This window comes from Pleurodeles waltl, chromosome 9 (assembly GCF_031143425.1).
Source record: "Pleurodeles waltl isolate 20211129_DDA chromosome 9, aPleWal1.hap1.20221129, whole genome shotgun sequence".
NCBI lineage: Eukaryota > Metazoa > Chordata > Amphibia > Caudata > Salamandridae > Pleurodeles > Pleurodeles waltl.
This window is the reverse complement of record NC_090448.1, coordinates 336,491,365-336,513,937: the sequence shown is the minus strand read 5'-3', so window position 1 is coordinate 336,513,937 and position 22,573 is coordinate 336,491,365. Positions and strand designations below refer to the sequence as shown.

General features: G+C 44.9%; 1 protein-coding gene across 1 annotated transcript in view; it reads left to right on the top strand.

Moving 5' to 3' along the window:
- BSN (bassoon presynaptic cytomatrix protein) overlaps positions 1-22,573 on the top strand; it is a 984,265-nt gene that overhangs the window by 919,370 nt on the left and 42,322 nt on the right. Inside the window, exon 8 of the mRNA XM_069206880.1 lies at positions 14,751-14,847. Coding sequence (XP_069062981.1) covers positions 14,751-14,847 — 97 coding nt within the window. The remainder of the gene's footprint in view (positions 1-14,750; positions 14,848-22,573) is intronic.

Here is a 22,573-nt window from a genome sequence, read left to right as displayed (position 1 = left end):
TTTAATTCTGCACATCACTTCTATAAATTTTTGATGCACATTATTTATTTTCTTTTTTGGTGGGAATTTATTTTTTAATTTAAAATTCAGAAAGTGTTCTTTTAATATGATGTAATATAGTCCATTAAATACGTTTTTATTACAAAATTAGTTTTATCATGGTGTAGCATTTTTTAAAAAATTTGTTCCACTTTTAAAGTACATGTATACAATTAATTTGCATTAATATTTAGCATAAAAATGTTTTAAATCATTATTTTCGAGTTAAAAAACGTAGTTTACTTTCCCCTATAATTTTCAGTATACTTTTCAACATTCTGTAAGATCGACATTCTTTATACCTTGAAGATTAGTGTGGTTTCAAGCTGCCAACAGGATGTTTTCCTTCAATTTAAAATAATGTAGATCTATTATAACATCAGGAGCCAGATTTGTTCTCTGTTAGTAGAGGGTCTATGTTATTAAGATACTGGAGGACAAATCTGAAGAGACCATGTACATGTGTTTTTAAATCAGGATTATTGATGTCACTGCTGATTCCTCTTATCCTAATGTTCATTTTTGTATGTTTTTTAGCTGTAGCTATATATCACACAGCAACACTAGCAATGCATAGCGTTCCATTACTCATAAACATGCCAAATTCTCCAGAACTGTTGTTACAATTAACTTCCTTGATTCTTAGCTAACGTACTAGTAATAGCATTATTCCTAATGCTCTCCTCTGCATTACTGTTAATTCCTTAAACGATCTCCATCCCCAATCAGATTTAAAATACTTCTTACAGCAGCCTCTGCCTTCGTAGACCACCTTCTCTGTTTCTATGTACATATCCATGCCTGACAAACACTGCTTTTTAGTTGGACGTTATTGGTATCCCCCAATGGTAATCACGGCCCTTTTTTAGCAATTATGAATCCCAAAATATACAACGCCAATTGAGCTTGTGGTAAATCGATATCACTAGGGATACCCAGTACAACAAAGTGGGGAGTACCTGGGGATTCCTGGCCCAGGATTGCAGCCTATTTGGACAGTATCTCATCCCAGTAAACATTTATAACAGGGCATCCCCATAGTGTATGTAGGTATGTGCCGTCTTCGAGGTTACATTTTATACACGTGGGTGCATCGGCTCCCCTCATCTTATATAGTTCACTTCAGTTATAATATGCCCTGTGCTGGATTTTCAACTGGATCAGTCTGAACCTTGATTTAATTGCCATAAGTGCACCTCTTGGTCAATGCCCTCTAATTCTCCAACATCCCTTTCCCAAGTTACTCTTTTATTTGGAGGTTTTCTGGTTTGTTTAAAAATGTTTGCTATATCAATGACACTACTTTTGTCTCTCTCTTCAAAGTGAGCGCTCTACTTTCCGGAGGTGTACTCTCCTGCAGTTCCCACCAGTCTGTCGCGTCTGCCCCCAAGGTGTACCTAAGCTGTAAATATTTGTTCATCTGCATGTTTCACAGATCATACTCTTCCTGCAGGTCACTGAATGTTTTTGGTCCTTCCGTCCCAGCAACATCTCCCAATTTAGTAATCCCAATCAACTCCCAACTCTGAAAACCTGGTAATTTAATAATCTCTGACCCACGGCTATCTGCATTCGCCTGGCAAATTCCACAGTACTCTCTGCTAGACACGTTGTTTTCTGAGGAGCTGGCCCAGGTGATAGATGAATATTTTTGCACTAATCTGGGCTCTGTAGGGAAGTTTCCCACCATATGGGAAGCCTTTAAGGCCTATATCTGAGGGGTTAGTATACCAAAGCATGCTGCATGCTTTGCTCCATCTGTGGCCGACTGGCGCGACTTGAGACACCGCTGGCTAGTTTGGAGCAGTCTAACAGGGCCACAGTGGAATAGGGCCTGCTGTGTGATTTCTGGGCCAAACTTGTATAATGACCTGGCTCAGAACAAAGTCACATACATGGGCAAATACGCAACGGCATGTATATAGGGTGAAAGTGAGCATCCAAGCACTACGCTGGGAGCCCTACATAGGCCAAACCGGGAGGAGAGCACAGTGCTATTGATCGAGAAGGAAAGTGGCACACCTTACAAATCACTTATGATGAGCAGGCCACACAGGACTACTTGTCTCATATATCACTGTGAAGTGGCAGATGCCATCACACAGGGAGCACCTCATAGCGCCTCTCTGAAATCGGGGCTGCTCTGAGGTATTTGCAAAACAGGAAGGTGCCAGGCATGGATGGACAGATGGTCGCCTTCTACAAGGTCTATCAAGACAAGTTTGTACCTCCCTTGGTCTGACTGTTTGAAGAGATGGTTAAGGAGGGATACATGCCTCCAACAATGCTTGAAGCGCTACTGATCGCACTGCACAAACCGGGTAAACCTGTGGGCCTCTGCTTGTGCTACGGCCACTATCCCTATTAAACATCGACACAAAAATATTTGCCAAAGTGCTTGCCAACCAGATATTTTCTTCCGGGCATAGTGGTGCGACCTGAACAATCTGGCTTCATATTGAGTTGTTCATTGATATACAACCTGCGCACTCTTTGGTGTGATGCCTCACATCAACCCCGAGGTGTGAGCCGCAGTGATCATTTTAGATGCAGAAAAAGCCTTTGACTCGGTCAAGTGTGGGTTTGTGCTTTCAGTTCTGCGTCGCATGGGGATACAAGAGGTTTTCCCGAGGCTGGTGTGCCGGTGCCATGGATCCATATCAACGGCATAGTATCTGACCCTCATCACGAGGAGCACACGTCAGGGCTGCCCCTGTTTCTCCTCTTATATGCACTTGTCATAGAGCCGCTGGCCTGTGCCTTACTTGAATAAAATGCCCATTGGGGTGTGCGCTTCCCACACTACAATTTGGTAGTATCCACTGATACTGATGATACACTTCTATATGTTTGTGACCCGGAACGCAATCTCTCACCAGTCCTATGAGAAGTAATCCTCTTTGGAGGTCACTCTGGGCTACGAAATAACTGGGACAAATCATTTATTTTCCCTCTTAAAGCGGCCACAGTGCAAGTACTGCTGGAATACCCCCTAAAATGAACTACCAACCTGATGTGGTATTTGGGCATCAGGGTGCACACGGACTCCGATGTGGTAATGTTAGAGAATTATGGGAAGGTCATAAAACACTTGACGGCGGGTATAGATTGCTGGATTTGCCTTCCACTTTCTCTCTGCGGCTGCATTGCCATCATGAAGATGAGGGAGCTAGCCTGCATTTTGTTCCTATTTGGAACATCCCTGTGCGTCTGATTTGCTCAGTTTTGTGGATGCTGCGTACTCTGATGGTGCGCTTGGCATGTGCAGGTAAACAGTCAAGTATGCACTGGGACACCCTCACACTTCTGCACGGCAAGAGTGGATTGAATGCACTGGATCTCAAAGCCTACTATAGGGCTATGCAGTGTGTGTTTGCCCGTTTTTGGATACACAGTCTGGCAGACCTTCCACAACTTTGCTTGGAAGGCCAGGCCGCGCTACCTTTATCCCTGCAGCAATGACTATTTAGCAGACCATACCGTAGTTCTCCCTGGCAGTCCGCAATGCCTGTGGAAGAAATCAGTGGGCCTGAAGACTGAATCACTGTTTTACTCCCCACATATCCCATTGAAGTGGTGTGCATGGTTAACAGTAATGAGGGAGCGTGCTGCAGTGACCGCCCTATAGGGTGAAGGGATCTGACGCATGAGCAGTTTCTTCGAGGAGGGTGCTCTCCATAGCTGGTCCCAAGTGTGCAGTCAATGTGATGCTCCAACAGTCCTAGAGCATTTCCGTTTCTACAGGGTGAGACACACATGGCGTGATGTACCGGAGGACTTGCTTGCGAAACGACCGCAGTCACCCGCCCTAATGCACCTGTTACAGATGGCATCACCACGTAAACTGTCTTCCAAACTCTATGCTTTTCCACAGGAAGCTCAACAGCCAGGAGTCATCAGGGCTTGACTCGAGTGGCAGGAAGACTTGGGTATAAAAATTACAGATAAACAATGGGTGTATTGTTGCTCTGTAGTCCGGACTGCCTTCCCAAATGGTCGTCATTGCCTGCTACATTTTAACTCTATTAACTGCATGTATTATACTCTAACTTGAGCCCTGATTTAGATATTGGCGGATGGGTTACTCCGTCACAGTGGCCCATGTGGCATGGCATTGGCATTGTCCCAGCATTCAGTGCTTCTGGCGTGCAGTGTTTGGGGAACTGCTGAAGATTACAGGAGAGACAGTGATAGACTTCCTCTTTCAGGCACTTCTAGGATATGACAGATGCTCCAGGGGCCTGTAGAACACTTGTGGCCAGAGGCTTATTATTAGTGCTGTGACCAATGGCAATATGCTGGATGAAAGGTCCCCTTTCAGCACTGCATGAATGGCACACTGATGGGGGGTACTGCAACATGCAATTGGATGCTTATTAAGATCTTATTCCGCTTTGTAATCTCCCAAATACATCTAGGGCTCATATCAGGCATACTTTTTACACTCTAAGAATGATGTCGCTGGCGAGAAGCTGATGTTTATTGGCTGGTGGCGATTGGTGCTGCTGTATCTGTAGGAGGTGCTAACTGCAAAGTGGCAACGGCTCTAACAGCCACCCCTTTGGATTGTTATCAAATATATGGATGGTCGTTAGGTCCCTGGGCATGACACCGCTGAGTGATTTGAGTCTCAAATGGGAAACATTATGTTATTGCCCTAATCCATCAAACACTCTAAAATGTTCTCTCTTTCCCAGTTGTATTCACTGCAAATTGATAACTCTATGTTCCATGTTTTGCCTACTGCACCAGGTACTGATATATCATCAGCCATTGTATGATTGTTAGGCAAAATAAAGATAAATTAAAAAACAATAGTAATCCCCCTCAACGCCTCATAGTCCCATAAACATGTCTCTTTCGTTATCTTCCCCTGCTGCCCACATTCTTTGCTTGGTGATAAGAAGCGAGGACTGTTCTCATGGCTCCAGAAAGCTCCCTCCTCTCCTCCTCCCTTATAGGTAATTAATGTAGGTTTGTTGTTCTATTGAGATTCTCTCAATTCTAGTTACTGAATATTCCAGATGGACAAACCACTGGTTGGCGGTGACCTGAAGCACGAAGGCCCAGTTATAAGCCCTTTTGTTTGGTAATGCTATTCCTCCATTGTAGCCAGAGCTACATAGATTTTGAAGTGCAACACTCTGCTTACCTCCCTCCGACTACAATTTGTGCAGTATTTTATCAAATCGGAAAAAGAAGTCTGGAATCTCAAAGGGGGTTTTCTTCATGACATATTAAGCCTTCTGTGATCATCTTAGAAATTGCCACTTTCCTTAATAAAGTAAGCAGCAGTAGTTACCATCGCTGCATTCCTGCAGAACTATATCCAGATTCCTTTCCCAAAAAAAAACATGTGATATTTGGCATTACCTATTTGCCTACGTTTTTAAACTCACCATCTGCTGCATGGACATTTCCTAATTCAGATCCATCCCACTCCCAATCATTAATTTGATAAAGTATAGAGTTAGTCCAGTGTACTTTAAACCCTCCATTTTCCCTGAACTCACTAAGCATCAACAGTACTACCAGGAACAAGCCCTCGGGATCTGCAAGGCACAAAAGGACATTGTTTTCATACAGCAAGATCTTTTCTGTCTCAGTTGTATACTCAAAAATATCTTCACATCTATTCTAAATCTAATCCAGTAGGCCAGTGGCTTCATCAAAAGGGCAAATTACAAAGGTGAGAGCAGACACCCCTGCGTGTGACCCCCTCCTGTGGGAATGATTTAGAGTAGACCCAATTAACCCTCACCTCTGCTATGAGACTCATACAGTAAGACCCAGCTGCAACATTCAGGCCAAACCCAGTTTTTGTTTACAAGTCAGCAGGAGTTAGGACCAACAAATAGAATCAATAGCTTTTCTGGTGTCAAGTAATAAAATGGTGAGGAGGTCATTTACATGTTTGATACCATCTCAACAGTTGTGTAATCTTCTCAGGTTTTAGTCAATCCTCCTGCCATAAGGACTGTTTATTTTGTGCGTACAAGCATATAAATGACCATTACAAGCCTTGAAGTCAATACTGTGGCCAGTGTTTTGGTTTCAGTAGTCAGAAGCGAGATGAGCCTAAACGAGGCATACTCACTTCTGGGTTTAACCTGTTTATTTATGACAGCTATCACTGTATGTTGTATATTTGGTGGTATGATTCCACCTTCCTTGGCTGCATTTAACATGTTGAGAAGGGGTGGCCCCAATCAGTCAAAGAATCTTTTGTAAAGCTTAACCAGGAGACCATTAGCTCCTGGCGTTTTCCCCACCTGCATTCCTTAAGGGCTTCTGAAATTTAGATGAGTGAAAGATCCTTATCTGGCAAACCATTCTTCTGCTCTTCTAGAGTAAGAGAGTCTGCACTAGCTAGTCTCCTCAAGGCTTATATATCTGACTGCCTGATACAGGTTCCTGTAAAATCGCATGAATGAATACCTGTGCTATACTTGCATCTGATGTCACTTTTTTTCCATTTTCCAGCACAATTTCTCTTACCCACCTCGCCTCATCTTCTCTGCACCACAGCCAGGCTAATAGGCATCCAGCGTTATCCCCCATTTCATGTATTTTATTCTGTGTTGCAAGGTAATACTTTCCAGTAGCTTTGAGAGTACCATTCTGATATACCTTCCCTCAAAACTGTCAGTCTTGTAGCCTTCCCACAGTATCACCAGAGAATTCACCAAACCCTCCTTCTCATAATATAGTGTAGAGCCCACTTGCCACTCCGCAGTGGTTTTCGGATCCCTCAACTCCCATGCATCCAGCCTCCAACTAGTCCTTTTAGGTTTCAGTTTGTCCCCTAATGTGACCATAGTAGGGAGTGGTCAAAATGCCCCTTGCTTAAAAGTCTACCTTCTGAATGTGTGCAACCTCTCCAGTTGTAAAAAAGTTGTATGCAACTGGGACAGCAAACTACATGCTTCTGATATGAATATAAGGGCTAATCGGTTGGGTGTTTAAGATGCCAAATGTCAGTCAGACCCAGTGCATGTGGGAACTGCTCCAGGTGCATAGATCCCTGTATGTCCCCTTTAGTAGTTCCAGTTTTATCCAACTCTATGCAGATCAAATCTTTGAAATCCTCTATCACAACATGGATCAATGTTTTTGATTCTAACACCATATATCGTAGCCTATCCTATTTCATAATCTAAGGATTGTGTTAATATTAATATTCATCACTATATTCCTGCTCTATATACTGTGAAAGCCCACATTACGCCCATTGGAGTCAGACCATTTGTTGGTAATAGCAAAGAGTAGATTCTTTTTACCTAAGATGGTCACCCCTCTATAGCCCAGTCTAAACATGGAACCATCCAGCAAGACGTGTTTGCCTTTATTTGGGCATTTGCACTCTGTACTCAGTAAATGGGTCTCCTGCAACATACGAGGTCAGGGGATTGTACCTGTTACCTCATTGGTGTCCTGTACTATTTGTTGTAATCCCGTCCGTCGCTGAGGCCTTGTCAGTCCTCGGATGCCAATGCAGGAGGTGCATGAATGACATAGGTGAAGAAGTCCCTATAGAGTAAGTGTGACAACTGTGCCCCCTACCCACACACTCTCATGGAGCAAAAGACAACTCTTTTAAATGTACAAGATGCCAGGAATTACCTGAGTGCAGTAAACCAAAGTGTTGGTTTGTATGTGTGTGAATGATACATTCGGTACAAATGTACAGGTATGTAAGGGTGTAGGACTCCAAGAGAGCCTAATATATAGGGATCCTTCATGGTCCTGAAAAAAGCCGGTTGACCCTTAGGGCACTTGTGGATCCAGCTGAAACATGTCGACCCATTTAAATGTCGTAGATATATCTTTCTCTGCTCACATTGCTGTATTTGTTTAACCCAGTCTAGGTCTCCGAGTAAATAAAACCAGTATTAGGAGACCTGAAGAATATTTTAATATTTCACAAAATGGACTCCACAGAATATAAATCAAGTTGCCTTCCCATCTGTGAAAGGATAAAAGTTGAGCCTGTCAGGGGGTACAAGACATCCAGATGTGAATTTTAGGGTGAAGAATGCCATACAGTATGTGGGTGCAAGTTCTAAGTAAAAAACAAGAGATGCTTCCATTTGGAAGGGACCTGTTGTGGGTGTCCTTTCGAAATCGAGATTCCTATCCTTATGTATCAATGGTTTGTGACTGTAATAGAGGTTGCAAACCACTGACAAGTGACAGACTCCCGATCTGGGATTGGTAACTGATTTGTAAGAGTGAGTGAGCCCCTTTAGACCACTTCGCTTTAGTGAACTGAGGTAAACGTTTCAGGTCAAGTTAGGGCTCCAGGGACCACTTCCAGCCCTCATTGAATTCATTTTTTTAAAAGTCTTTTTTGAAAAGCAGCCCTCTTCCCACTAAGCAAATTGGGTTGCTTTAACAAACCAACTCTTCAACTAAATAAAAATAAAGCAGTCACAGGCATGATGGTCTACTGACTCTTGCAGACTACAATTTCTGTGATTGTGGATGTAGTGTCGCGCCCAGTGACGCAACTGGAGCACAGCGGCGACCATCTGCACCTGACAGCAGAGGGGTATCTGACCCCACAGCCCGCCCGATCCACTCCCTCGCCCTGGGTACTTGGGCGGGTTCATATATGATGTGCCGGAATTAGTAAATGGGAGTGTGCGAGCAGGCGGGACAATTTAGGGATAGTCGGAGTGAGACACCCTGGCTGCAGCCATCCACAAAAATCATTAAGGTCTTTGTGTCGTACTTTAAGTGTGGCACACGCAGCGAAGCATAGAGTCAATCCTTTGTAACCCACCTAATGAATTTTAATTAGGCAAATCAATTGCAAAACACTCTGGTTCCTTATTTTGTGAATCATCTATCAGTTTAAAAGTTGGTTTGAAAACTAATTTTCTGGTTGCAAAAAGTCGATTCCCAAACGTTTACCACTTTTTTTGACCCGAAAGATAGTACATCTTGCCCTTATGTGTTTTTGCAATACAGTATATTTTTTAAGGAAGCAAGAGACTCGAGACCAACATTCCTGTAAGCCTCTTATCAGTTTATTATATTATTTGCAGTGTGGCTGAGAGTCTGATTATTGTACTGTACATGGTCAGTAAAAGTGATCTAACAAATAACACTCTATTGGCTAAGGACTAATGTGAAACTGATTTTGATGGTGAACTATCTGCCAAAGAATAGGACAAGGTCCACTTATGCATGTGGAAGCCATCTAGCAATGCACTACTTCGACTGACACATCTCACATTGTGACACCACCACAGTTGTCAAAGGTAGGCTTGAGATATGTCTAAAATGTGGCATTTAACGAAGGTCCTTTCTACATCTCACCTGGCAAAGTACCATATTTGCTGCGCACTGGCAATAAAATAATGGACGGATACTTCACAATAACATCACCAAGGGCATGCTTGTTAGCTATCTCACCTTTGAAAAGAAGAATTTGATGAGGAAAAAAGCTGCACTTCTTAGTTTGCTTTTAGCCAATAGATGGATAGCAATGGTCAATTTGTGGTGTTTTGGATCTCTAGATGCCTAATCCTTATCTATTAGCACTGGGTCTAAGCCCTAAGCCCAGGGAGGGTCACATGCACTCACACCACACCAATGGTTGTTTTTTTATTTCCTAAATTAAATCACAGTGTATTGGTTGATTTGTGACCTAAACGTTGCTGCTTTCTAAGCTGATGCCAACTTTGACCTTTTGCATTTTGTAACGTTATTGTTTTTCTTCCTTTGTCTGTGAAAACAAATAAGCATACCTTTCAAAAGAATATGTTGGTTTGAGCTAACATGGCTGATAGGTCGTGAAGCCCGGAGGCTTCACGACCACCCGCACCTGCACACCACCCTTCCAGGTGTCTGGGGGGAGCCGTTAGCTGCTGTGGCTCCCCGGACGATGCCGTGAGTCAGTGGGAGCTGGTGGAGCGCACTGGAGCGGCTCGGAGGCGGCTGATGCCCGCACATGTGCGGGCAGCACATTTGCCCTGACCTGGACATGGGCGGAAGCCCCAGAAACCGTACATAAGGGGGAGCCCCCAAGTGAGGTGAGGGGTTGGGACCAAGGAGGTGGCTGCGGCAACTCAACGGAGGGGCAGGAGGGCCCCTTGCCATTTTCAGGCAGTCGCGCAAGTGGAGAGGCACAGCTGTATCTGTAATGCTGAGTGCATCGGGCGGCCCCGGCGAGGAGCGTAGGCCGGGGACCGCAGACTAAGGCTTTTTGGCTTGCTGGGCACCCCCCCACATGGAGGTCCTGGGGGGAGAGGGTAGGCCCTAGAGCCCCGTCCTTTTTCTTTTTAAGGGCCTGCCTGACCTGGATGCCTGACCACCCGGTGCCAGACCTCGTGGAACTTTCCTGAGGCGGCTAAACAGAGAGCAGTTGTAGGAGGATCGCTTCTCCTGTCCCTACATAGGGATCTGGTTTCTTTTTGTTTGTCAACCAGCATTTTTACGGTGGGAGTCATGTCCCAGTGAGCAGCAGCTGGGGGCTAGCAGCAGGAGCGGCACTTATTGCGGAAAAGAAGAGCACCACGGGTGAGGTCTGAGGGGTGCCTATGTCTCGGAGGAAGCTACAATCTAATAGGGTCTCTGATTATTTTATGTCTGCCGGATCTGAGGTGCCTGAGATGCAGGGGCCCGACAGCATGGCACTTACCAAGGAAGATCTTTTGGCCTTCCTCCGCACCTTTAAGGCAGAACTGCAAGAGGAACTCACGGCGGATTTGAAGTTGGCACTGGAGGCGCGTGACCTCTCCTCAAGCGGACTTGGATTCAGTGGGGACCCCCACGTTAGACCTTGAAACTCAGGTCCAAGAGATCAAACAAAAAGCACATCCTTTGGAGAAGAAGGTCTCGCAGCTCTAATCGCAACTCCAACTATCAATACTGAAATGTGAGGACTTGGAAAATCGTCCTCGAAGAGACAACATTAGAGTGCGGGTCTGGAGGAGGGCGGTGAGGGTCCAGATTTGGAGGTGTTTGTGGTCTCTTCTAGCATCTCTTGGGTGATGATCATCCAGAAGTACAGATTGAAAGGGTGCATAGGTTGGGGAGCCATACCACCACTGAGAATAAGAGACCCCGTGATATTGTGGTGAAATTGAGCTAATTTAAGGTTAAAGAGCTCATACTTCAGAAGGCGAGGCGACAAGACATGGGGCCTGATTCTAACTTTGGAGGACGGTGTTAAACCATCCCAAAAGTGGCGGATATACCACCTACCGTATTACGAGTCCATTATATCCTATGGAACTCGTAATACGGTAGGTGGTATATCCGCCACTTTTGGGACGGTTTAACACCGTCCTCCAAAGTTAGAATCAGGCCCATGGTGTCTTTTCAAGGTGCTCAATGTGCGATTACGCCTGATTACGGATGAGTTGAAAGCGCAAAATATTTGGTACAGATGGACATTTCCATTTCCATTGCTTTTGAACTTAACAATAAGCCGTATCACTTTGTGGAGTGTGGGGAGGCGAGACAAGTATGGACAATGGCCTTGCTGGGCAGGGGGAGTTGCGATGTCGGTGACGAGTCCGTCGTGTCTCCCGTTGGGGACCGTTGGAGATTGCCGCGGAGGGAAAGGAAGGCCCTCGAGGAGTAGTTTGTGAGCTTGTCTGGCACCTGCTGGGGAAAACCCTGGGGGGTGGAGACGGAGGCTTTTTGAGAAGGGCTATGTTGGGTTCCTCTTCCCGGGGGAGAGTGTGGCGGCTCTGGACAGACTGGCGAACTGCTGGTGGCCTGAACGCTTTTGAGACAGCTCTCTAATCATTCCTCCAGGGGCAGTGAAGGAAGTCTTTACACCAGACACTATGGGGGTCATTTTGACCCTGTCGGTACGAGACCGCCAGGGCTAAAATGACGGAAGCACCGCCAACAGGCTGGCGGTGCTTCCTGGGGGATTACGACCGCAGCGGAAGCACCGCGGTCGCACCGCCGGGGCTGGCAGATTTCCACCACAACAATGGCCCCGGCGGTAGTAATCCGCCAGGGCAGCGCTGCTCAGGGGATTACGAGTCCCCGACCGCCAGCCTTTCCTGGCGGTTTGAACACTATACAGATTATTGCTATCAGCACAACGTACTTATACTCCTTGTCACTTGGCATTTTGGGAGCAGACGTTGGAATCTCCAGTGGAGGATGGTCTCTGGTCCTGCCTGTTCCATGATATAGACAAATACAACCACTCCATGGGCACTAGAGAAGCTCATTATAAACTTCTCTACAACTGGTATCTCTACCCAGAGAAGCTTAAAAAACTCTTTCCTCAGGTCTCTGATAGGTGCTGGCGGGGATGTGGGATGTTGGGAGATTTTAGGTATATCTGGTGGGACTGTCCTATTATTCGGCCATACTGGAATGAAATTCTGTCACATCTAAAAGAGATTTTGGGCTATCCTATTCTGGCATCACCAGCACATGTCCTATTGGGTCTGCGCGCTCCCGAATTCCAACATCAGACACAGGATGATCGATCTATCCTTTGGCTGGCATTGAGGGCAGGGGGCAGCATAGACGGTTCTAACGTCATACTGGAAGAAACAAGAACCACCACCAGTGGTGCTGTGGTACGCCAGACTCTTGCGCAGGCTTGCTATGGAGCGTTTAGCTCATAAACTGGATAATTCTAGAAGGAGCTTTTACTATATTTGGTACCCCCTAGTGAGGTTCCTTTCTAAGGGTATACCACTTACTGCCTGTAGCCCGCGTCTTAGGGCTTTACACCTTTTTCATCTATTAGGCTCAGTCCAGGTGGGGGACATCGGTGAAGGAGAGGGGAGGTTGCAGCATGGGGGCAGCTGCGCCCCTTGTCTTCTCGAGCTCCAGCCTCCGATTGTATAGAATTCACTGTAGGAAATGGGACATAGAGTTTTGTTGTTAGTATTATGTTTTTTTGTTTTTTGTTTCTTTTTTCCTTTTTCTATTGTTTAATTTTCTTCTTCTTCTCCTTTTTCTATGAAGTGCACGTTCATAAGTTAGCGAGATGGTGCAGACTCCGGGGGGATTTTTAGTGCTATGTTTGATTGGTAACTTAGCCTCTGTTGAATATGGATATGCTTACCCTTATAGCGAGGCAGGGGCTAACGCATTTGGCATTTTGCTGGAGTATCTTTGTGGTCTGAATTGAAACTTTCACTGTTTCTTAAATGATAAATGTCAATAAAAACTGTTTCACAAAAAAAAGAATATGTTGTTTTTAGCTATCTTTCATGATGGTCACCGAGTCGCTTCTGCAGCGTCAACTTTACCACCTGGACAATTTCTCAACTGTGCCATTTCATTTTTCAGCACCAACAGGCCATGACAGACTCAAATAGAATACAAACAAGGGACTTATATTACATTTCTAAAGAAACTTTAGAACTTTCAGAACCCAGGTAAAGAATGAAAACTCTAAAACGACCTGTGTTGAAGTTAAACAGTTAAATACATAAAAACACAGAAGCTCAGAAAATGCATGATGACAAGTGGCCACCATAACAATTGTCCACAACACTTTTCACAACACTGAGTGCAGTACCTGAATGCAAAAAATGTTTTACTTTTTGAATGCCTCATTGTTAATGTTTTTTAAGCATACTTTTTTGGTTTATTCATCAGTAACAGTCTTACAGAGTGATAACATCTTACCATCATATTCTGGTACATTATAAATGATTGCATAGTGATTTATGCAAGGGCCGTCCTTTAACTTATGTATGTCCTTTAAAACTGACATTTTATCAGGATCATCTGGTGCCCCACGATTTGCAGCAAAGTATGAACAGTTGAACCATATGTCAACAAGCATCAAAAACAACAAAAACAGAAACAACAACATCATTTTTGGAATGTTTCCTGGCTCCTTGAGAACACATTTAATTTGCTCAGTCTCTGATTCGACACAAAACACTGTACTGTTAACCCCATCACATCCCGCTCTTGCATGAGGTAGACTTATATAACCAGACCTAATTCAGGCATTGCAACTCAACATCTAATAACAAAAGAGGTAATCATAAACGTACACAAGAACAAGTAAACAAACTTTCAAGAAAAACACATATAAACCTCAATCTTGAGGTTGACTAAATATTGCTTAGGAAACCTTCTGGGCTGCCCTTCATACTTATGACTTATCACCACTGTTGTTTTTGAACCCCTAGCCTGCACATTAATCTAGTTACATGCCTGTGATGAAGCCATACATGAGAATAAGAAAAGAAAGGATAAGATGACTTTATTTCAGTACGTTAAACTATTGATGTTACCGTTCACCTGTACTCAAGTACTGTTTCTAGCACACATTAGTGAAAGTGAGGAAGAAGCCTGCAGGAAACTACAAGTAGGAGGCAGGACCTTGCAGAAGGACTGCACATGTGCTGGTTGCCTTCCTTACATTTGTTAAAACTGTACTATCAGAATATCGGGTGTTCTTTTGACACTTCCTTTTTCCATATGTTGCTAGTGTGAAGGGTACTGTGGATAAGGTGTACTGAATTTAAAGGGGTGAGTAACGTTTTCTTCTCCATTTGTATTTTGCCCTCCAATGTGGTGCTATGTTGCAGTGCAAGTGCTGCCACGCTGACTTCAGAATGAGTGGGAGCAACTTTTTAAATGTTGTTTCTCAACAGTATAGCTAGAAAGTGAAAATTATCTCTGTCTGTCAAATCTAAATATTCAAACACATGTAAAGTCTTGCTCCAAATTTTGTCCTTATTTGTGACTTAATATTACAGAAAACTGAGCAGATTGATCCCTCTAAAGCACCAGTGAAAGCGCCACAGATAGGAAGAGTAACACAGCCGCAGCCGCAGCCGCAAGGTACAACAGCAGGTTAGTCCTTCTTTGATTGTTTCTAGATCCTTTGCCAAATGTGGAAGTGAGCAAAACATTTAACTTGTGTATTCTGATGCCACTAGACACTTGCACATGTGTTGATCTTTCAGAACTTGCAATACCTCGGGGCACAAAAATATTGTGCATCAACGCACAGAGGTGCTTGGGAAGAGTAGTTGAGCGTCCACAAAACAAGTATAACTCAGTTTGTTGTCTCATATAGAGATAAAGTGCGTGAACAACTTTTACTGAATGCTTGCTTTTCATTTTCAGTCTGATTATATTACAGAATATTTACCTTGTGTACGGGGAGAGTTAAGGAGTAAGGCAAATTAAGTAGTGTTCCCCACCACTGCACAGGCAGAATTGCTGTTATTTTCTGGTGTGCATTAAAACCTATTATCTGAAAGAACTAGGGGTTCAAGATAAGCTAAGAAATGTGTGAATTCACAACTCTAGTAGTTGGAGGGCGGGGTCGTCTCACAAGAATTGGAAGCCATTCAGGTAGGAGGTAAGATCTTTATTTCATTTAAGGTCTTGAGGTTAGTAAATCTGTGTGCCTTCCCTCTTCTGTCACAAAGTGGGAAGAGTGTAAATCAGTTCGTTGCTAGTGCCCCTGTGTTCTTCCTCTGCCTGCCTCTTTTCTTTGTCCTTTCTATTTTACTGGTTCTGTATATAGTTTATAGCCCGATGGACACGATGTGCACCGCCTCGAGATTGGATTGTGGCAGACATGTCTACTTTGTGGAGGCTGGGGCCCTAGCGGTATGCAGGGATCTTGATATGGCACATTGGACAGAGAGCTGTTTGTAATCTTTCTCAACAGGTGGAGTCCCAGGGACTGTGCAGGGCTTGGATTTAATTTTCCTTCTGTATTTAGCTTTGTGGGCTGTCTTCTTATTGTATTGTTGTATGTTACCTTTCTCTAATACATAAATAATAATTACAAAAAATAAAAAAATAAACATTGTATGCACCATCACTTTCTCCCAGCATCCACTCCCATGTACAGCATGCCCACTAAGCCCATGCATACATAGACACATCAGCCCAACAATAGCATAAACATTAGTAAGAATTATTGCCGGACAGAGGAACCCAATGGATACAATCCTTCCAGATTTGTGTATCTGTATTTCAGTTTGCCTATCAGTCTGTTGGTGCTTCAATCATACTTTCTGAGAAATATTCCATGAATAAATAAATGATTCAGATCTATTGAGCATAAGTCTCTGACCATCTTAGGGGAGTCACAGAGTGAAAAGTAAAAGAGGGGTCTATGCCCTATCAGGGCTTGAGCACACACGTCACAGAATTATCTCAAAAGCAAATAGCCACTATTGCTAACATTAGCTAAAGCATAACTCTGATATCCGTATCAAACATAAATATCAAAGAGTGCATGTCATTATTTGCTTAACTCAGGCATAAACGAGTTTCAGGTTATTATTACGAAGCAGCTGCCAGCCTATAAGTATCTAAGCAATTTTTATATTTAAGCTATTTCACTTTAAGGTTTTAAATCAAACAGAAAATTTAGAGTCATCTCCTCCTTTATTGCAACTTCATATCCTCAGGCTAACAAGAACAGCACCCTCAGTTGCACCAACAACAAGAAGAATTCAGCTCAATAGCAATAAAAAGCATTTTACATGTTCATTAAGCAATGTTTTCCTCTTTTACGCTACATAAACTGGGAGTATTAGCAAAGCTGATAGTTCTGCCGTGGGCCACCGGTGTTTTGTTAATCTTGTTTTATTTTGTCATTGGTTTTGCGTAACTCTGATGAAGGCCCACCAGCTTTCTTGTGTAAATTTTATTTAAAAAATTGGCTTAAAGCAAAAATATGTGTTGGCCTCAAAAAGAACACATTGCCATAGTAGTCCTCTGCACGTAAGGAAAATATATACCTTCTAGGATTAACTGCACATCAAGGTGACCCACTTAGCCAGTAACCCTTCTGGCATACAAATTACTGAAATACATCATATTTCGTGGAGAGCGATTGTTACTACATACAAATGATTCCTCCCTAATGTGGTTTACCAATTTCCTTTATTCATTAATTCAATATAAAACAGATATGCAAATTCATAAAGCATCACTCATATTACAAATTAATAAACCATCTCATTTTTCTATGTTTAAAACATTATTAAATCCTTTCACATTTCGTAGATTTGATTGTACTTTAGGTCCTTTGTTTGGACCTCCAGAAGGACTGCTTTTCCATTAAGTAAACATGTATTTTGCAGTTGTAGGACCGCTTTTTTCAGGGCTATAGGTTATTCATCATATCCTTCAAATCCTTCCTATTAGGTGTACTTATTCATTAGAGTGAAGTTGGATCGTTGACGCATATGGAATAGAGTCATTTGTGTAACATGAAAACCTGACACAGTAGTTTGAATTAGAACTTCAAGCTGGAAGTGAATAATAAAGTATGTCCTAAACCATAGACTAAGAGAATCAACAGGACCTTTTGGGGGTATTTACTAGGAATGTCATCCTCCATTCTACAACATTCAATTGGTGGGTCTCAATCCCAAGAGAAGTCACACTGAACAATACACCAAATTACCTTCTCGAAATCGTGTAATACAGTGCAGTTTACAAACATATAGACAACAGCAGCATGCCCTGCCCCCACCTTGGCCACTTAAAATAAATCCTGATCTTTCATTTTGACTTCGAGTGTAGTATATAGTAGATCCTATTGATAACACTGAGTTGATGTAGTTTCCAGCTGATGGTTAAAATTGGATCATGAGCTAACCTATAGCCCTTCATAATTCCTTTCCAGTGAGATTTAGACTCCTGATTTACTAGACCATTTTCCAGCAACAATACGTAAGCCAATGGATGTCATAAATATGTGATGTGACCAAACAGTAATCCTTTCCTCATTTTTTCCAATACTTCTAAAATGCTAATTCTGTCCAAATTAATATTTGTAATGTCAGCTCTGGTAATAAATCCACAATATATGTACATGTTTACATCTACTATGTGGGATGGCAAATTCCCGTTGGAGTTGAGTAAAGGAAAACATAGTCCCTCATTATGAACATGGCGGGTTGTCCCGCCATGCGGCATTGGCGGCTCAAACCGCCAGCCGGCATGGCGGGACAAACCGACGTATAATGGACCAGGTGAGGGCCTACATCGGCAGCCCTCACTCACCGCCAGTCTTCCGCCGCCAGGCGGTGAGTGGAAACTCTATCCGACAGGGTAGCTGTGCTACCATTTGGATAATGTTTCCATATCCACCAGCCTTTTTCTGGCGGGTTCAACCGCCAGGGAAAGGCTGGCAGAAGGGGTGCCCTGGGGCACCCCTGGGGGCCCCTGCACTGCCCATGCAGTGCCCCGTCGTGCAGGTGATCTGTGCGACGGGTGCAGCTGCACCTGCCGCACAGAGTAATTGACGGCTGCTCCATGTGGAGCCACCGTCAATGTCCCGGCCAATGTTTCCACCCGCCGGCCCACAGAAAGGTTCTTTATTTGGCCGGTGGGGTTCCGGGGTCGCTGGCGGTCAGTGTTTTGACCGCCAGCATGAACATGGCGGTAGTTACTGCCGTGTTCATAATGACCCCCATAATTCCTCACAAAAATGCTGGTCTACTCGGACAAGAGCCCTCTGAGCCCAAGCTTCAACCACTGGGTCCCTAAAGATATTTGGTAAAGAGGATGCCCCAACTGGCGTAACAAACGCCCCTGTAGCCCCCACTGTGAGCCCCCCCAAGAACCAGGGGGCTCTCTCACCACAGCATGCTGTGTACTGGCAGCAGGCCACAGACTAGGTCCAGGGGAGAGGGAGCCCACTCCAGGTACTTTGCAGGGGGGCAGTCTCAAGTTTCGTTACGCCACTGGATGCCCCCCCCCCCCCATAAGGAGTGTACTGTATTTTTTGTATAACAAACATTTATACGCTAAGCAATATATATGGTGCTTGCTGCTGTCATGACCTTAAATTTATAGTTGTTAGGATCTAATAAAATCTAAGAAAATAATCTAATCTGATACATGGAAAATTAACATTTTTCAGACTATGAAACAATAAACTGCTTATTTGTTTCCTCATAGCAGCCCAAAAATAGAATTTAAAGTCAGAAAGTGCCCATCCACCTTTTGTCATTCGCTGATACTCCATATAAGGTAACAGTAGCAGTTCTAGATGCTGGCAAAAGAACTTGGAACAGAGAGCAGGATTAATCAAACCAAATGAAGAAATCTAAGAGGTAAATTCCTTTTTAGGTTTGGTTTGACTGCTCAAACAGCACAGAAAAATACTTTCAGAATTATTCCTGAGAGCAGCTTTGACTCCCCCAAACACCCCCATATCTTGATGCCCCTGGTTACAGCATTTTGTTTTGCAGAGGTTGGATGCTTTCACTGTCAAAAAAGAGTGCTCGTATTGCTCTTCCTGCTTTGTGAGAAAGTTAGGTAAGGTGATTATTGTGGCAAATCAATAATCAAGACTTTAGGCATGATAATTTTATTATTGAAAGTTGTGACAAAGCAGTAGGCCTGTCATATTTATTGTGAAAAGCATTTAGGCCTTTAACAGTGGCTTGATATCACACTGTGTTATAGGATGTACACACATATGTTATTACAAGAAATCACACACATTGCCATAGTAGCAAAGAGTTTTTATATTTGTCACCGCTCCGTCAAACCTTGTGGGTAGGAGATCTTTATTGTGATAAACCTTATTAGGCCCTTTTGGAAGGATATTGTTTTGCCAAATGTAATTCTGAACATATTTGTCATTTTGTAACTGTAAGTAAAACAAGAAATGTATTGTACTAATCCAAAGAATACAATAAAAAGAGTATATCACAATCAGCATTAATGTTGAATAAAAATACTGATTGAAAAGTACTGGAAATATCTGATGGAGACTTCTAGTTGCAGAATCCTTACCTTAGAATTTCCCCAGGTGTCAGACTGGATCTGGAGATTTTTCTGTGTGCAATATCCTTGCGCATCGGTAGGTGGCGTCGGTCGACTCCGCGGGCATCGTTGGCGTCGTAGTTGCCGTGATGACGTCAGGAGTAGTGTATAGACGCCGTCTTTGTGCAGTGACGTCAGTTATTTTCTTTGCGTGCCATGCGCTGATCCGGAGAAGAGCTACCCTGGTCTCTTTTTGACCGACTTCGACCGTTTTGTCGAGTTTTTAGGAGAAATTTGGTGCATCAGGATGTCCCCGAAGATCGGTTTCAAGCCGTGCGAGGACTGTCATCGTACGTGTCGATGATGGATCCTCTTGGGTTTGTCTGTGGTGTCTTGAGCATGACCACGACCAGAAGTCGTGCTCCGAGTGCCGGGCCATGCACCCAAAGGCTTTGAGGGAGTGGTCCCTAAAGCTCATGGCGGCCCGGCACTCGACTCCGTGTCTTGATCGAGAGGAAGGTCTTGAGACCGCACGCGGAGCCATCACCACTCTTCTTCTTCCAAATCCTAGGGTCAAGGTAAGAAGGAGAAATTGAAGAGATCCCATCACTCTCCGACTTCTCCCTGTTGCTTGACTGACGCAACCCGGGAGGAGCACCCATGCACAAGGCCTCTGTCCTCGGAGTCGCGTCTGGGTTGGCTCCACGCTTCCCCAAGTTTCACAGAGCCGGAGCGACCCCCGCCCAGCTTAAAGAGTTTTATGAGGCCATGCGCCTCATCTTTGGGAGGTCTGACTCCGATATGGTGCCTTTGGGCCCATTGTGTTCAGATGAGGGGCCTTCGGGTTCCGCGCCGACGGCTTCGGGTCTGGCCACCGAGGTCACCTCTGCATCTGTACGCAGATCCGCACTGGCGCCGGTCACACCCTTGAGACCTTCCTAGGCACCAGATCGATTGTTGACGCTCCCGACGTCGGTAGTGCCCACTAACTACGTCAACCCGATTCTAATTCCCGATGAATCAGAGTCGGAGCGGAGTTGGCTGACGCCGCCTTCAACGTTGATGGGGCCTATCCGCCCCGGTCGGATTCAGACCCTTTTTCTTAAGGGTACGAATACGGGGAGGGATTGGAGGGGTCACTGGACCCTTATCAATACCAGGATGCCCAATCTTTGGACTGGGCTCAGGAATTGGGCGCTGCCAGTGGTCTGGATACTTCTCCTGATGCTGGCATGCTGTCTCCTCCTACTGTGGCTACAGCGGAGGGAGCGACTTATGGTATGGCACTAGGGTAGCTGAGGTCCTTGGTCTGGAGCTTCCCACTGTTGAGGTCAGGTCTAATCTCCTGACGGAGGTGCTTCAGCCTGGGGCTTCTACTTCAGAGCCCCCTTTGCCATTTAACGAAGCCCTCACCGATGTCCTTTTGGGTACCTGGTCCAAACCCAACATAGGGGCTCCAGTGAATAGGACTATCGCACACCGCCATTGGCCTACTCCGAACAACCCTAAATTCCTGTCCCAACACCCCATGCCTGAGAGTCTTGTTATCCAGGCTTCCTCTTCTTCAGGTGCATTCCCTTCCGCACCCCCGGACAGGGAATCCAAAAGACTGGAACAGTTTGGCAAGAAGTTATTTTCTTCCTCCGGTCTCGCGCTGCGGTCTGTGGCCTCTTGGGCCGCTATTCCCACTGTTTGTGGGATACAGTGGTGCAAGTCCTGCCACAGATACCGGAGGAGGCCCGTGCTATCATCTCCCAAGCTGTGAACAATGGGAGAGATGCGGCCAGGTTCACAATCTGTTGTGGGCTGAACACGACCGAATCTCTGGGCAGATCGGTTGCTAAGACGGTGGCCTTAAAACGCCATGCCTGGCTGCGTACTTCTTGTTTTTCTGGGGATGTCCAACAGTCACTCATGGACATGCCCTTTGATGGCTCACATCTCTTTGGAGATAAAGCGACTCGGCCTTGGAGAGATTCAAGGATTCCCGGACTACGGCTCATTCCCTTGGTCTTTCCTCTGCCCCTCGCCCCCCACAGTCCGCTTTTTGCCCCTTTCATGGCCATAGAAGGGGCTCCCTATCGCGTTCTCCACCCAGCCACCGTGCCACCCATGCTGTTCAGCCTCTGCATGGCCGGGGACGTGGAATCCTACGTGGCCATGGGACAGGGAACCAGAGGTCTGCCCAGTCCACCTCTTCCCCCGCTGCAGCCTCCAAACCCTCCTAGTCCGTCCCCTCACTCCCGTCCAGTTGATGGCAGGATTCACCATCACCTTCCCCACTGGGAATACATCACCACGGACAGGTAGGTTTTGCAGAAAGTTTGAAAGTGCTACTCCCTCTCTTTCGAATCTGCTCCACCAACCATGCCTCCATCCTTCAGTCACCTTCTAGAGGATCATTTGGCACTTCTCTGCCAGGATGTCGCAGCTCTCTTGGCCAAGGGAGCTATAGAAAAGGTCCCAGTGCCAGAAGTAGGTTGTGGTTGTTATTCCCGCTACTATCTGATACCAAAAAAGGACTAGGGCTTACATCCTATCCTAGACCTTCCGGACCTAAACTACTTACTCGAGAAGGAGAACTTCAAAACGCTTACCATGGCTCAGGTTCTGTCTGCCTTGGACCCAGGAGACTGGATGGTAGCGTTGGACTTGCAGGACACCTATTTCCACATCCCCATCCTGCCTGCCCACAGACGTTACCTACGATTTGTGGTAGGTCACGAGCACTTTCAGTTTACCGTGCTCCACTTCGGCCTTACCAACGCCCCTCAGGTGTTCACAGAAGTGATGGCAGTGCAGCTCATCTGCGCAGGTTAGGGGTCTC